This window comes from Lontra canadensis, unplaced genomic scaffold, assembly GCF_010015895.1.
Source record: "Lontra canadensis isolate GAN:19392208 unplaced genomic scaffold, GSC_riverotter_1.0 scaffold11, whole genome shotgun sequence".
NCBI lineage: Eukaryota > Metazoa > Chordata > Mammalia > Carnivora > Mustelidae > Lontra > Lontra canadensis.
The window spans coordinates 10,080,622-10,095,332 of NW_022631005.1; the positions used below are offsets into that span (position 1 = coordinate 10,080,622).

The 14,711-nt window shown below is 34.4% G+C and overlaps 1 protein-coding gene across 1 annotated transcript in view; it reads left to right on the plus strand.

Moving 5' to 3' along the window:
- Positions 1–14,711, plus strand: part of FSIP2 (fibrous sheath interacting protein 2) — a 90,687-nt gene that overhangs the window by 5,590 nt on the left and 70,386 nt on the right. The window contains exons 5-9 of the mRNA XM_032856084.1: positions 931–1,070; positions 2,416–2,557; positions 3,050–3,160; positions 6,428–6,554; positions 9,763–9,852. Coding sequence (XP_032711975.1) covers positions 931–1,070; positions 2,416–2,557; positions 3,050–3,160; positions 6,428–6,554; positions 9,763–9,852 — 610 coding nt within the window. The remainder of the gene's footprint in view (positions 1–930; positions 1,071–2,415; positions 2,558–3,049; positions 3,161–6,427; positions 6,555–9,762; positions 9,853–14,711) is intronic.

A 14,711-nucleotide genomic window follows, 5' to 3' on the forward strand; every position in this document is an offset into this window, starting at 1 on the left:
AAGATTCTTCAGCTGGAGCCCCCCAAAACAGCTTCTGTAACAGGAAAGAAGGAGTATGAATAATTACAATGTCCTATTGGTGACCGGAAGAATATGTACACCATGCATGCATACCCTCACACATGCAGCTGTGTTCATTCAATAAAAGATGTTCTTAAATGTGAAGTGGAATGATCTGGTGTAGAGTGGGTATAGACAGTGACTTCCTTTCAATTTTTGACAGTGTGTGCACACATGCACACATGCATGAGTGAACTCTGGTTTTAGGGTCAGGAGAGTTGGATAAAAATGAGAAATGTGTTGTGTGTGTGTATGTTTACAAATTTATGTTCAAAGGTTAAGAGAGTTGTAGTGGGGCACCTGGGTGGCTCAGTCAGTTGAGCATCCGACTCTTGGTTTTGGCTCAGGTTATGATCCCATGGGTGGTGGGATTGAGCCCCATCATGGTCTCCACATTCAGCGTGGTGTCTGACTGAGGATTCTCTCCCTCTTTCCCTCCTCCCACTTGTGCACTTGTGCTCTTTCTCTCTCTGAAATAAATAAATAAATCTTAAAAAAGAGAGACAGTTGTAGGAAATAATGACTTTCTTACACTATTAAGTTTTCTATATTTTACCGAGTTTCCCCCTTATGTCTAGAGCTTCTCCTCCCCTCTTTTCTTATTATCATTTAATTTTTTCAGAATGGATAGAAAAATAAGATGAAATATTTATCATTTATTTTCAGAGAAATATCTTTATTTTGGGTTGGCTGTCTTGTCTATAATAGCTAAACAGAATTAGCTATTCACGAAGTACAGGAATTTTACTAAGCATGTGATAGGACAGCTTTATTTCTGGGAATGTAAAAAGAAGATTTTATATATACATAGTCAAATTTACATACATTTATGTTTATGTGTATATATGATAACACAATTTTTTTTTATAGGAAATGCTTGCAAAGCAAGTAAATAGACTACAGGAAAACAGTCAAATACCTAGACGTTCTGATGTTGCACGGTTCCAGAATTTTTTGTTACAGGAAGGTACCCAATCTATTAAGGATCAGGAAAGATTAATAAGGCACAGGTGAGATTGAAGTTAATGTGTATTGCATTTATATATTGTGGACCCAAATATGTAGGAAGATACTAGAAAGAATTGAAGGTTGGATTTTTAGAGAACTAGACATTACTTAACTCCACTACCGTCCCCACTATGGAGAGGAAAGGAGACCAAGATGTATGGGAATTGGGAAATTATGGTGGCAAAGCTGAAAAGAGAAATTTCTGCCAGAAAAGACAGGGTTGCTGCAAGTCCAAAAGGTAATCTAAGCTGATAACTGGAAAAGCAAAATCAGATCCAAAGTCCTTCCTATTGTAGGAGATCGAGGAAAATTATCTTTAGCACATGCTTCTACAGTAGCTTCTTATGATCATCTTCAAGGACTGGCAGCATTAAGTTTGAATAAATTAGTGAAAAGTCAAAAAACGAAACTTTATCTAATGCTAATATAAATATGCATCATCTCTAAATTGTCTTAAGGTCTTTGGATATTACCTACTAACGTTCAATCATTACCATTCTGTGATCAAGACCATTTCTCAGGAAATGAAGGGATATTATTGGTCTTTTTCCTCCTCTTTCATTAAAGTGAGAGATTGGGCTGCAGTGCCTGACTTTTTATATTCCATATTTTTATTTCATGGTAGTTCCATTAAACAGATTGACATACCAGAGACCCAGACTATTCGTTCAAGGCCTGGTAAATTACAGCAGACCTAGTACATGTCTTTTTCTTAGGAAACTGAGATCTGTTTTTTGTTTTTTGGTGTTTTTCCAGATTTGAAGTCAGTATTTCAGTTATTTTAGCTTCCTTTGCAAACCCATATTCCTAAATGTACAAAGTTATGAATACTTACTGTGCAAAATGTTTTTAATAAATTTGTTCCACATTTTATCATTGGTCGTACCATAATAAGAGATACTTATATACTAGGGAGATTTGTATAAGGAGTAAAGTATGGTGAGTTGGTGGGTCAGGCTGGCCTAAAGGTCCATAAGCAGAGCCGATAGGAAAACTGTAAAAATTCCTGTAGTTTAAAAAATAAAAAGCAGGGGTGCCTGGGTGGCTCAGTGAGTTAAAGCCTCTGCCTTCGGCTCAGGTCATGATCCCGGGGTCCTGGGATCCAGCCCCACTTCTGGCTTTCTGCTCAGCAGGGAGACTGCTTCCCTTCCCCTCTCTCTGCCTGCCTCTCTGCCTACTTGTGATCTCTCTCTGTCAAATAAAGAAATAAAATATAAAATAAATAAATAAATAAATAAATAGATAGCAAGCAAGCAAGAAGGTGGTTTGGGAGTATGAAAGTGGAGATGATGCCATTATAAGGGAAAGAAGCAATTCACCTTTACTTGTATTTGCACTTTTACTTAGATATTTGGATATGATAAATAGGGAATTAGAACAACTTGAGCACACAGCAGAAGAGCAACGTCTAATTCGGATGGATAGAGAAGAAAGACGACAGAGAGAATACACAAGGAGAAAACTTAGTCTTCGTAGAAAAATTGAAGAGGTGAGATAATAAATTTAAAATATTTAGAGAAAAATTGTATACAGTTGCTTCATTTGTAATTAATTTGCTTCTCTATCATACTTCTTGAAGTAATTTCAGGTCTGAATCATTTATCCACATTAATCTTTTTTCCCAACTGTTATGTACAAGTTGTTACATAAAATAATGAGGCTGACACCACAAACTATTTATCTGAGCCAATATCTACTACTAAAGAGATGATTGTGAAAGTCACTAGACACTTTAATTCCCCAAAAGTCCTCATTAGAGGGTGGAAAATACTTTAAATTTAGCTTTAGTAAAAACTAACCATGCCTGCATTCGTAATAAAAGTCTGTAAGAAAAGCCCATCCTAAAGCCAATGTATGACTTTAATTATGCTTGACCACATTGCTGTTAGGTCCCTTGTTCTAATTTGCTTGTTGGTGGTGGAAAGAATACAAAGGTTTATTGTGAACAGGTACTGAGTACAGTAACATTTGCGCTCTCTAGGAATGGAAGAATAAAGAGATGTTACTTCTGACAAGGATTGCAGAAGATGTTAAAAGAGAAGCTAGGATAGAGGAACAACGGCGTAGAAGCAGAGAAGAGAGTGACAGGAAGGTAGGGTGAGCTTTAACCTCTAACTGGGGCTGTTTAAGAAGCTTCTGCCAGCTTTGATATTTGGTAGTACAGTTTATGAGGTAACAAACAGCAAGTTACCCCAAATGATATGCATTACACAAAACTGAAAGTTATGAAGTTCTCTATATTTTGTCCTATTATATTCTGAAATAATCCGAAAAGTACTGCCGTATTTGATACAACTGCTTTTAACTTTATCTCACACCATAAACTATATTTGTAATTCCTCTAGAAAAAAATGATAAACTGATTTTTCTGACAGAATTTCTTGGAAAAAGTTCTCTATTTCCCACCCGCTAATTTTTTTTAGAATAACTGTTTTTAATTTTAAATACTACATAATATTTTATGATTGTAGAGTGTAAACCATATAAAGGGAAAGAAAAAAATATTTGTAATCCCAGCATCACCCTATTATGTGGCATACACACACATTGTGTAATATTTCTATGAAAATTTATTACAATAAATAATGTTATTATGCCTTATAGAGTGCTTTGTAGATTTTTTTATTTAATAAAATAACATTGATAACTATCCATATCACTTAATGTTTGTCTAAAATTCTAAGTAATTTCAGTGGCTTATTGTTGACAAACCCAGATGTGGCGTAAGATACACATACTTCGGTTATATTGATACATACCACTACATAGAAATGTTTTTAATATTTTGAATTTAAAGATGTATGATAAGCTTTTATTCTAATTTTGTTACATATACCTTTTAGTATTGTCAGTGCTGGTATGGTGAGCTCAGCTTATTCCACTTTACCATAATTTTTATTTTCCAATATTTACCCCTTTTTTCAGTGAGCGTTCTCGCCATGTTGATTTTTTTTTCTTCCAGACATCTCTGGAAGTATCTGGTTTGGAGAGAAACAGAATGTCTCAGGTCTCCTCTTTTTTATCAGGTCTCTGATACCAATTACTATTCAAGGAGTCCTGGCCAATTTTAGTGGCAACTAGTGCGATGGAACAAGTTCTGGCACTGGGAGAGCCCATTAGACATGACCACTGATGTCAGGCATGGTAACACCACAGGCTGCCTGAGACAGGTTATTGGCAGAGCTATTTGAATTCTAGATATTTCCAGTGAAGTTATTCTAAATTGTTTCTTTTGAATCGTGTCTTAATACAAGAGGTTAATCTTTTTCACATTGACATGTTGTGTGTGTATGTGTATATATATATATACACACATATATATATGTGCTTAAATTATGTGCTTAAATTACAGTTATCGAAATCTTTAAAAGATTTTTGCCTTTGCATCTTTATCAAAAATCAGTTGTATAGACTGATTTTTGGACTCTTTTCTGTTCTTTGACCTATTTGTCTATTATACTGTCTTGATTATTATACCTTTAATAGTTCTTTAAATTAGTAGTGCTGACCTTCTAAGTCTGTTCTATTTTAAAGTTGTATTGGCTAATCTAAGCCCTTTACATTTCAATATAAATTTTAGAATCAGCATTTCAATTTCTACAAAGAAATCTTGCCAAGATTTTGATTAGAATTATGTTGATTCTATTGTCAATTTGGGCACAGTTGATGTCTTGATAATATTGAGTGTTCCAACTCATGAACCAAATATCTCTCTCCATTTATTTAGACTTCCTTAATTTTTGCAGTTTACAGGTATTACACATCTTCTGATAGATTCATCCCTGGGTATTTCATAATTTTTATGTTATTATAATTGGTATTTTTACCAATTATTTAAAATTCTGATTATTTGATGTTAGTATATAGAAAAGCATATTTTTATATACATTTTGTATTTTTCATCAACAAAATCACTTATTCTAGGAATTTATTTCTAGATGCCGACTGATATTCTACATAAATGATTATCTTGTCTTCAAATAAAGGTGGTTTTATTTCTTCCCTTTGAAGGTGGATGCATTTTTCATTTATTTTGCCTGTTTGCCCTGACTATAACCTCTGTTATAACATAGTGTAGAAAAAAATGAAAATGGACATTATTATCAAATAGTTCTTTTGCCCTTTCTCTCTTCTCTATAGGCATATTAGGCTTGATGTTGTTCCATACCTCACTGATATCTTTCATTTTGTAACTTTTTTTTCTCCTCGTTTCCTTTTGGATGGCTTCTTTTCCTGACTGCATTAATTAATCTCTTGTTCTGCAATGTCTATTCTACTATTAATGCATATCTCATATTATTCACCTCATACATATTAAAAAATTGATTCTGTTCCTTTTTATACCTTCTATGTCTTTTCTTATGTTTTAATAGTCTTATCTTTAATTCTAACATTTGTGTCATTATGGGTCAGTTTTGATTGATTGATCACTCATTTTATGGGTTATATTTCTTTGCTTCTTTTTATGCTTGGCATTTTTTGACTGGATGCCAGATATTGTGAATCTTACATTTTGGTTGCTGAATATTTTCATATTCTTTTAAATATCCTTTAGCTTTTTTCCATGAATGTAGATAATTTCTTTGGAAACAGTTTGATTGTTATAGGTCTTAAACTATTTAAGATTTGTTAAGAAGGTCCAGGGCCATGTTTAATCTGACACTAGTTATTCCCCACCACTGAGGCAAGACCCATTTTAGAAATCTACACAATGTCCTATGACTGACAAAGTTCTTCGAGAGTGGCTAGCGAAAATAGGCATGATAGATAGGTGCCAAGCACTCTTCTCCCTAATGCTTTAGTACTGTCCTTTCTGTGGCCCTGCTTAGTTTCCTCACACACCTGTACTGATCCATCTGTTGCTAATACTCTAGGGAACCCTTTGAGGATCTCTAAGGTTCTTTCTCTGCACAGTCATTTCCTTTCTGAGACATCTAGGGTCAATATTAGCCCAGAGATTCACAAAGGGAAGACACATTTCATGTATTACGTGTATCTCTGGTAGGCCTAGGTGTTTTTGGTTAAGTTACTCAGGAATCTCTCCCATTGAAGATGATTTAGAAATTCCCTAAGCTCTGCAGGATAGCTTGATTAAGAGACCCCACCTCATCTGTGATGGGACCAGTGCCCTGAAGGTGTACCTTAGGTAACTGTATCTAAGTGTTCATGTTTGATCACAGATGGAAATTTACCCCTCACTGCCCTCCTAAATTTGTACCATGTAACTTTACAAGTCACAAGACAGGAGTGACTTTTTGATTTCTAATATACACTCTCACACTTTAAATATTTGTCTTTCATTTTTAAACAGGAAGCTGATGTTAACTTATATGTATATATATATATATTAATATTTTAGAAACAAGCCCTTCTAGAGAAAAAAATGGCTTATCATTTACAAAAAATGCAAGAAAACGGCTTTAAAGGAGAAGAGATGAGAAATGACACATTTCATTACAGAGGACAAGGTGGAACGTATTGTGAATGTAAGAATATTAAAAGCTGATAGAGCTATGTAGAAAATGCTTATTTATATATTTACATAAAAATCTTTTTGTAAAATTCTGTTTGCTTACAATTGCTATCAGCTTTGTGCTAGGCACAGTTCTAGGCATTTCTCTATTACGGTTCAAGCTGAAAAGCAGATATATATGTAAAAATTAAAACAAAGTAAAATAATCTTATCAAGTGGTTCAGTAGACAAGCTTGCCTATACTGCAGTTATAACCAACTTACATATGCTAAAAAAAAGTGTATTTTTAGATAAAATAATAGACTTTTTAGCATAAAAAGTATAAATGAAACTTTAAAAACTTGCGTATAAGATAATTGCTATTATATAATAACATGGTAATCTACTATGTTGCCAGCCAGAAAGGGCAATACCAGAAGAAAATGGTTGGGAGGGTTGGGGGCAGGAGGTTGGGGAATAAGGAAAGGAGGATGTAGAGAAGAAGGAAAAAAAGAAAAAAGAAGGAAATGAAGAGTTTAAAGGAGGGACATCCAGCCATGACTTTGCCATACCCAATCTCTACCAGCTTTCTTTTATTTATAACATTATAAAATATAGTGAGTTTATTTAATTAAATAAATTAATGATATTAATTACAATTTCATGGCCAGAATGCAAAAATGTAGACTTGCTTTAGTTATCTTGACTATGTAGTAGTAGGAAAGAATAAGATCATCTTCCATTCCATCAATCCTATCTCTATCCCATCAATCCTGTTTCTAGGCGAGAGCCTCCTCATGTTTCTCCAGTAGATTACTAACTAGTTTCCATCGGCTCTTTTTTCTACCTACTTCAAATCCATTTTTCATGTTGCTACTAATTAAACTTTAAATCTGTCCTGAGGCTTTCTTCCAGCCCCAAAATGTAAAGTTCCCCATTACCTCTTAAATGAAGTTCAGACTTTTGAGTCAACCGTTCATCACCATTGAGAGCCCAACCCAAACCTAACTTTTACACTTCATTTCACACTACCTCCTTGAAGAAAGTAGCTATGACCTAAGGCTGATGTGCTTAGACTCTGGAGCCAGACTGCTGAATCCCAAGCCCTGCTTTCCCATTATCTAGCCATGTAAATAGCTTGGACAAATTACTTAACCTCTGTGAGCTAAGTTTCATTATCTGAAAACGAAAATAATATTCCTAGGGGCACCTGGGTGGCTCAGTGGGATAAAGCCTCTGCCTCCGGCTCGGGTCGTGATCCCAGGGTCCTGGGATCGAGCCCCACATCAGGCTCTCTGCTCAGCAGGGGGCCTGCTTCCTTTTCTCTCTCTCTCTCTCTCTCTCTCTCTGTCTGCCTCTCAGCCTTCTTGTGATCTCTATCTGTCAAATAAATAAAATCTTTAAAAAAAGAAAAGAATATTCCTAAATTCTCATAAAAATCTCAAAAGCACTAGCCCATAATAAGCAGTCAATTTATTTCATTGTCCAATCAAATGAGAAGACTATTCCTAAAACACAAGTAACTTTTCTTACTTCTGTGCCTCTCTTTGTCCAATTTTCTTGGCCTGGAGTGCTGTGCTCACTGTCCATCTAACCCTATCCCACAGTTCATTTAGCTCCACAATAAATGAAACTCCACAAAGTCTTTCTTAATAACCCTAATTGGAAGATCGTTCTCTGTGGCTCCTGGCTGGCTTAGTTGATTAAGTGTCTGCCTTCAGCTCAGGTCATGATCCCAGGGGTCTGGGATCCAGCCCCACATTGGGTCTCTGCTCAGCAGGAAGGCTGCTTATCCCTCCACCTGCCAACCCCCTGCCTGTGCTCTCTCTGTCAAATAAATGATCAAAATCTAAAAAAAAAAGGAAGTTCCTTCTCCTTTAAATCCTTTATAGTATCTTGTATCAGTCTCCATACACTCATTACATACTTTCCATGTCTTAATCATCCATAATATTCTAACTCCCACTTTTGTGTTCACAGAAAAGAGTACTGTGTGTGTGTGTGTGTGTGTATGTGTGTGTGTGTGTGTGTGTGTGTGTGTGTGTGTGTGTATAAAATATATATATACTAAATGGACTAATTCAACCTATTCAGCTCATTGAAATAATGACAACAATCTCTAGCTTCAGAAAAGAAACCACTTTAGGGGCCCCTGGGTGGCTCAGTCAGTTAAGAGTCTGAGTTTTGATTTCAGCTCAGGTCATGATCTCCTGGTTGTGGGATCAAGCTGTGCTCAGTGTAGAGTCTGCTTCAGATTCTCTCTCCTCCTCCCACCCCTCTCTCAAATAAAGAAAATGTTTTTAAAAAAAAAAATGCTTTAGTAACAATATACATCCCTACATCTTCAACTGCTAAATTTCTCACTTAGTAGGAAAAGAGTTTCAAGTAGACATTTGTTACCTCAGAACCCCTCTTCTGAAGAAGATGTAAATGAATTTAATTTATATTACCAAGGTGACAGAAGAATATCTATTTTACAAATGAAATTGAATTATACTTCCAAGTAACATTGTCATCTTCCACTAAGTTGACAGTTTCCAGAGAGACAGAGAGAATGAGAAGAAGGGAATATTAGGTGAATTTTCCCCAATGGGGAGACAGATCACTCTCACATTTTACATCTCTAATGAAAACTTCTTTGATGAAAGTATAATTGAGTACACTTGATGTGAGGAGCTTTTGCCCTCCGTAAATGGTTAAAAACAGGAAATACAATTACCTTTATCACAAAGGAAGAATATGTATGCAATTGCTTATGCCAGGCTGAAAGGCACACCCAAGGACTACAAGAGTCACTGTGGACTAGTAGGTCTTAAGCCAGTAGCTATGTTGGTATGCATCCCCCCACAGATAGGAAATGATGTTACAGTTGGTCTGTGTGTCACTTTTCTCTCTATGAGAAGAAAATTCTGTCCCTCCAAGTATATCTTTTAACTGTGGATAATGTTTAAGAGTAATTGTATATATATAATATATATATAACATATATAATATGTATTAATAATATAATATAATATAATTAATAATAATATATATAATGATAATAATAAAACTGAAGGATAATGTTTCAAGAGTAATTGTCTTCTCATTTCACATCTCTTCATTTTCTCCAGTACTTCCCCACAGTGCCATATACAAATTAGCATAAGGCTCACTTCCCCTTGGGCATGAAGAAATAGTCTATCTTGGGTAATTCTGTCATCACTATTATTAAAAATAAATGTTTTATTACATTTCTTTAGCTTATTCTCCAAAGAAGAAAAAGAAGACTTACAATAATATAAACTTAATTTACACTGTTGGTGACCAGAGAGCAAGAAAAAAAGCATATGGTAATTGCATATTTTGATAAGAAATACTAAGTAGTAATTTGGAGAAAGACTGAGCTTAGATAGCATCTTTTGCATAAATGCTTTCAATGCTTAAATCTTCTGTTTTTTTTGTTGTCAAATAACTGATTTAGAATGATGCATACCAGTAATGACACAATCTCTACTGCTTTCAGAATCTGATCTCTAGTTACTGATTTAGTGTTCTAAACTTAACATTATGTCATCATTTTAGAAAAATCAAATGAAGAGTCTATTGCTGTTAAAGAAGCAGTATATGAAACTTAACAAATTGCAAAACAGTTTTAATAACACTCAAAATGATTTTAGAAAACTCAAAGTGGGTCAGAAATTAACTCCAAAACCACTGTGAACCCTATTTATTATTTATGTCATACTGTGTTACTTGATACTGTCTAGTAGGCTCATGGATAAAACCAGGAACCCAAATTACAACATAAAACTCCTCCAAATAATATACTATCAAAAATATGAGACTATTAAAAGTTGAACAATATGAACCTCCTCCGACTATCAAGTTTCCAGGGAAAAATTAAAGTATAAAAGCTAAAATTCCAGATGGGATCAGGAGGGAGACAAACTGTAAGAGACTCTTAATCTCAGCAAACAAACAGGGTTGCTGGGGGGTGGGGAGGTAGGGATAGGGTGATTGTGTTATGAACATTGGGGAGGGTATGTGCTATGGTGAGTGCTATGTAATGTGCAAGCCTGATGATTCACAGACCTGTACTCCTGGGGCAAATATACATTATATGCTAATAAAAATAATTTAAATACATAAATAAATATTTGAACTTTAAAAAAAAAACAAAGCTAAAATTCCTTTGGCCTTATCAGTTCAAATCTAAAGAAAAAAAGTCCAAAATCTTTCCTCCCTGGTAATGTAATGTGATCAGTCTCATCAAGACTTAGAAAGCGGGGAGTGACAAGGTTGCTTTAGTAGAAGCTGTCTTCTACTCAGGACCACTGAGTTAGAGTTAATTCAATACTAAGCTTCATGGGTCCTATTTTTAAAGTTCAACAATTTTTTTTTAAGACACTGCAGTTATTACAACATACAAAATTATGACAACACCAGCCCCATCTCTACTAAATATAGACAATAAAACTAAATTCTTAGTTTCTATAGCAGTTATCTCACACAGAATAATCTTCTAAAACTCTAGTGTTTAATACAACACAGACCGGTCCTAATGATAGCAAAAATTCTAGTGTTATTAGGAGAGGATGGTAGATGGAAAATATTGTTTTCAGCCTTACCAGGATACCAGTCTGTGACAATTGTTCAGGGATCAAACCTATAAATTTCCTTTTGCTGTCACACCTCCCTCCCTCCCACTAACAACGCTAGGTAACCACTGATTATTCTTCATCACTATAGTTCTTTTGTCTTTGGAGCAGGTCTTATAAATAGAATCTTAAAGTAAATATTTCATAATGTCTTTCTTTGTTCACTCAGTGTTTGAAATTTATTCAAGTTATTGCATGTATTGATAGTTTACTCCTTTTGTATTTCTGAGTAGTACTCCATTGTATGTATGCACTAGAATTTCTGTATACATTCATTGTGTATACATTCATTAGTTGAAAGAAATTTTGGTTATTTCCAGGTTTTGGTGTTTATGAATAGAAAAATCAGAAGTGTTTATAGTCAGCTTTTTGTCTAAACAAGGGATTGTCAAGTCATATGGTAAACATATGTTTATATTTATAAAGAGCTATACAACTGCTTTCCAGAATGCCTATAATATTTTGCATTCCCAGGGCGCCTGGGTGGCTCAGTGGGTTAAAGCCTCTGCCTTCGGCTCAGGTCATGATCTCAGGGACCTAAGACTGATCCCGGCATCAGGCTCTCTGCTCAACAGGGAGCCTGCTTCCCCCTCTCGCCCTCTACCTGCCTCTCTGCCTACTTGGGATCTCTGTCAAATAAATAAATAAAATCTTTTAAAAAAACTTATAAAAAATATTTTGCATTCCCACTAATAATGCATGAGAGATCCATTTGCTATGCAGTCCTGCAACCATCAGTATTGTCAGCAATTTTTTAAAAAGATTTTACTTATTTGGCAGAGAGAGAAAGAGAGCACACAAGCAGGGGGAGCAGTAGGTAGAGAGAGAAGCCACCCAAAAGACACCACCCAGGTGTCCTAGCAAGTTTTTATTTTAGTCATTCTAGTACTTGTAGTGGTATCTCATTGTGATATTCATTTGCATTTCCTTAATGTCTAACGATGATGACCATCTTCTCACATTTGTTTGCCTTTCATAAATTCTGCTTGGTAAACTATCTGTTGAAGCTTTTTGCTCATTTTTAATTTTTGCTCATTTTTAATTGGGTGGTTTTCTTACTGTTGAGTTTAAGGAGTTATTTATGTATTATGAATAAACATCTTTTTCAGATATGTGATTTGCAAATATTTTCTTTCGGTTATTTGCCTTTTCATTTTGTTCCACTGATCAGTTTATGCATCTATCTCTTTGCCAATACTGTGCTATCTTAATTATTGTAGCTTTTTACTGTCTTAAAATCAGGTACTATAATTCTACTATCTTTTCCCTCAAAATTTAAGAACTGTTTTAATTCATTTGCCTTTTGCATATAAATTTTATGATCAGCTTGTCTGCAAAAAATATCCTGGGACTTTTGAATGTAGTACATTCGATCAATCTACAGATCATTTTGAAGAGAAAAGAAATTCTTAAAGGTTTTGGTCTTCCAATCTTTAGACAATATCCTATCTCTTTCTGTTTCTTTGGGTTGTACTTGATTTCTGTTGTCTTTTTATAGTTTTCAGCATAGAGATCTTGTGTTATATTTGTATATATATATTTATATATATATTTATGTTGTGTTATATTTATACGTAAGTACTTCTTTTCTTTGGTACTATTATACATGACATTTTTAAAATTTGTTTTCCAATTGTCCATGACTATCTTTTTAGAAGATTTATTTATTTATTTGAGGGAGAGAGTGAGTGTGAGCCAGGGGAGGGGCAGAGGGAGAGGGAAGGAGGGAATCCGCCAGCGTACTCCCTGCTGAGTGCCAAGCCAGATGTGGAGCTTGATCTCACCACCCTGAGCTCATGACCTGAGCTGAAATCAAGAGTAGGATGCTCAACTGACTGAGCTATCCAGGCACCCCTGTCTATGACTATTGTTTTACTATGCCTCCTTTTACAGATTTTTGTGTGTGTGTGTGGTTGGTCCAGTTAACAATGTACTTAGCTTTTCACAATCAACTATTAATAGATATTTAACCCTTTAAGTGGAATGTGGAAATTTTGCCATTATATATGGCTCCTTATCCCTCTTCTCTGTTACAGTTGTCCTTGTATTACATCTACATACATGAAACATCCACTTAGACAATATAATAAATTTTAAATAACTAAGTAGAAGATTAGCCTATTATATTCACTCAGATGGTTTCCATTTTCAATTCCCTTTAATTTCTGATATCCCAGATTTCTTTCCAGTATCATTTTTTTCAGTCTATAGAATTTCCCTTCGGATCTCTTTTAGAACAGATTTTCTGACACTGAATCACCTTAATTTCCCTTCATCTAAGAATGTCTATTTTATCTTCATTCCTGAATGATAGTGTTTGCATTTGATATAGAATTGTACATTGACATTTTTTTCCAGAACTTGAAAACTGTTATTCCATTTCATTGTGTTTCCATGGTTTTGATGAGATATGAGCCATATTTGAATTGTTGATCCTCTGTAAGTAAGGTGACATTTTTCTCTGGTTGTTAAGATTTATGGGGGTGGGAAATAGTTTTTAACAACTTCATTATGATATGTCTTGGTGTGGATTTCTTCTTTTTGTTTCTTTTTTTTTGTTTTAAGTTTCACTAAATTTCCTTAAGCTGTAAGTTTATATCTTTTGCCAAATTTGTTTAAAGCAGATTTCCTTCTCCCACAGAAAGAACTACAAATCTGGTGCAAATCTGGTAATTGTCTAATAATTATTTTTAAAATATATTTACTACAAACTACATATATACATACAGACATAGATACTGTTAAAATATTTTAATGTAACTTATATGCTGTTGTATCTAGTCTTATGTGACTTGCTTTTTACACTCAGCATTTCAGAAGTTTTATCTCTGTGCTGCCTGACATTTTATTTCATTTCACTATTGATCTTATCCCATTATGTGAATATACCACAATTTATACATTTGTTTTTCTGTTGATGTAAGTATCTATTATTCGGACAATATTGCACTGAACATCCACGTGTGTGTGTGTGTGTAAAATCTCATGGTACTCACAGAGAGGAGATTCTTTAGGGGGTATAAGCCTAAGTATAGGATTTCTGGGTCATGTTTTCCCTTCTGAGAAGTTATCTTTTCAAATCTTTTGTCCATTTTTCTTCTGGGTTTTCTTTTTCCTATGGATTTTAAAGATGGTTAAAGCCATACTAGACATTTGTCTGTTATATACATATATGTAGTATGATAAATAACTTCTAATTTCTAATTTTTCTATTGTTTCCTTTTATCTTTTGATGACAGAAGTTCTGAATTCAATAAGGCTGATGTTAATTTTTTTGTCTTATTTATAGCAAATATTTCCAGTCTTGTTAATGACTTTTTTAGCTTTTCTTATTAAACCTTTCAAAAATAAATAAAAACCAGCAGTACCCTTAATGTGTCTATCATCAACTTCAACAATGACTCATGAATAATTTTTTGTCTATGCACTCAACCTCTCTTCACTGCCTTGTTTTTCCAAAGCACAGCCCATCAATATGTAAATATGTATCTAAAAGATAAGGATTTTTTTAATGCATTACAGCAAAACCATTATCACATGGTACAAATAAT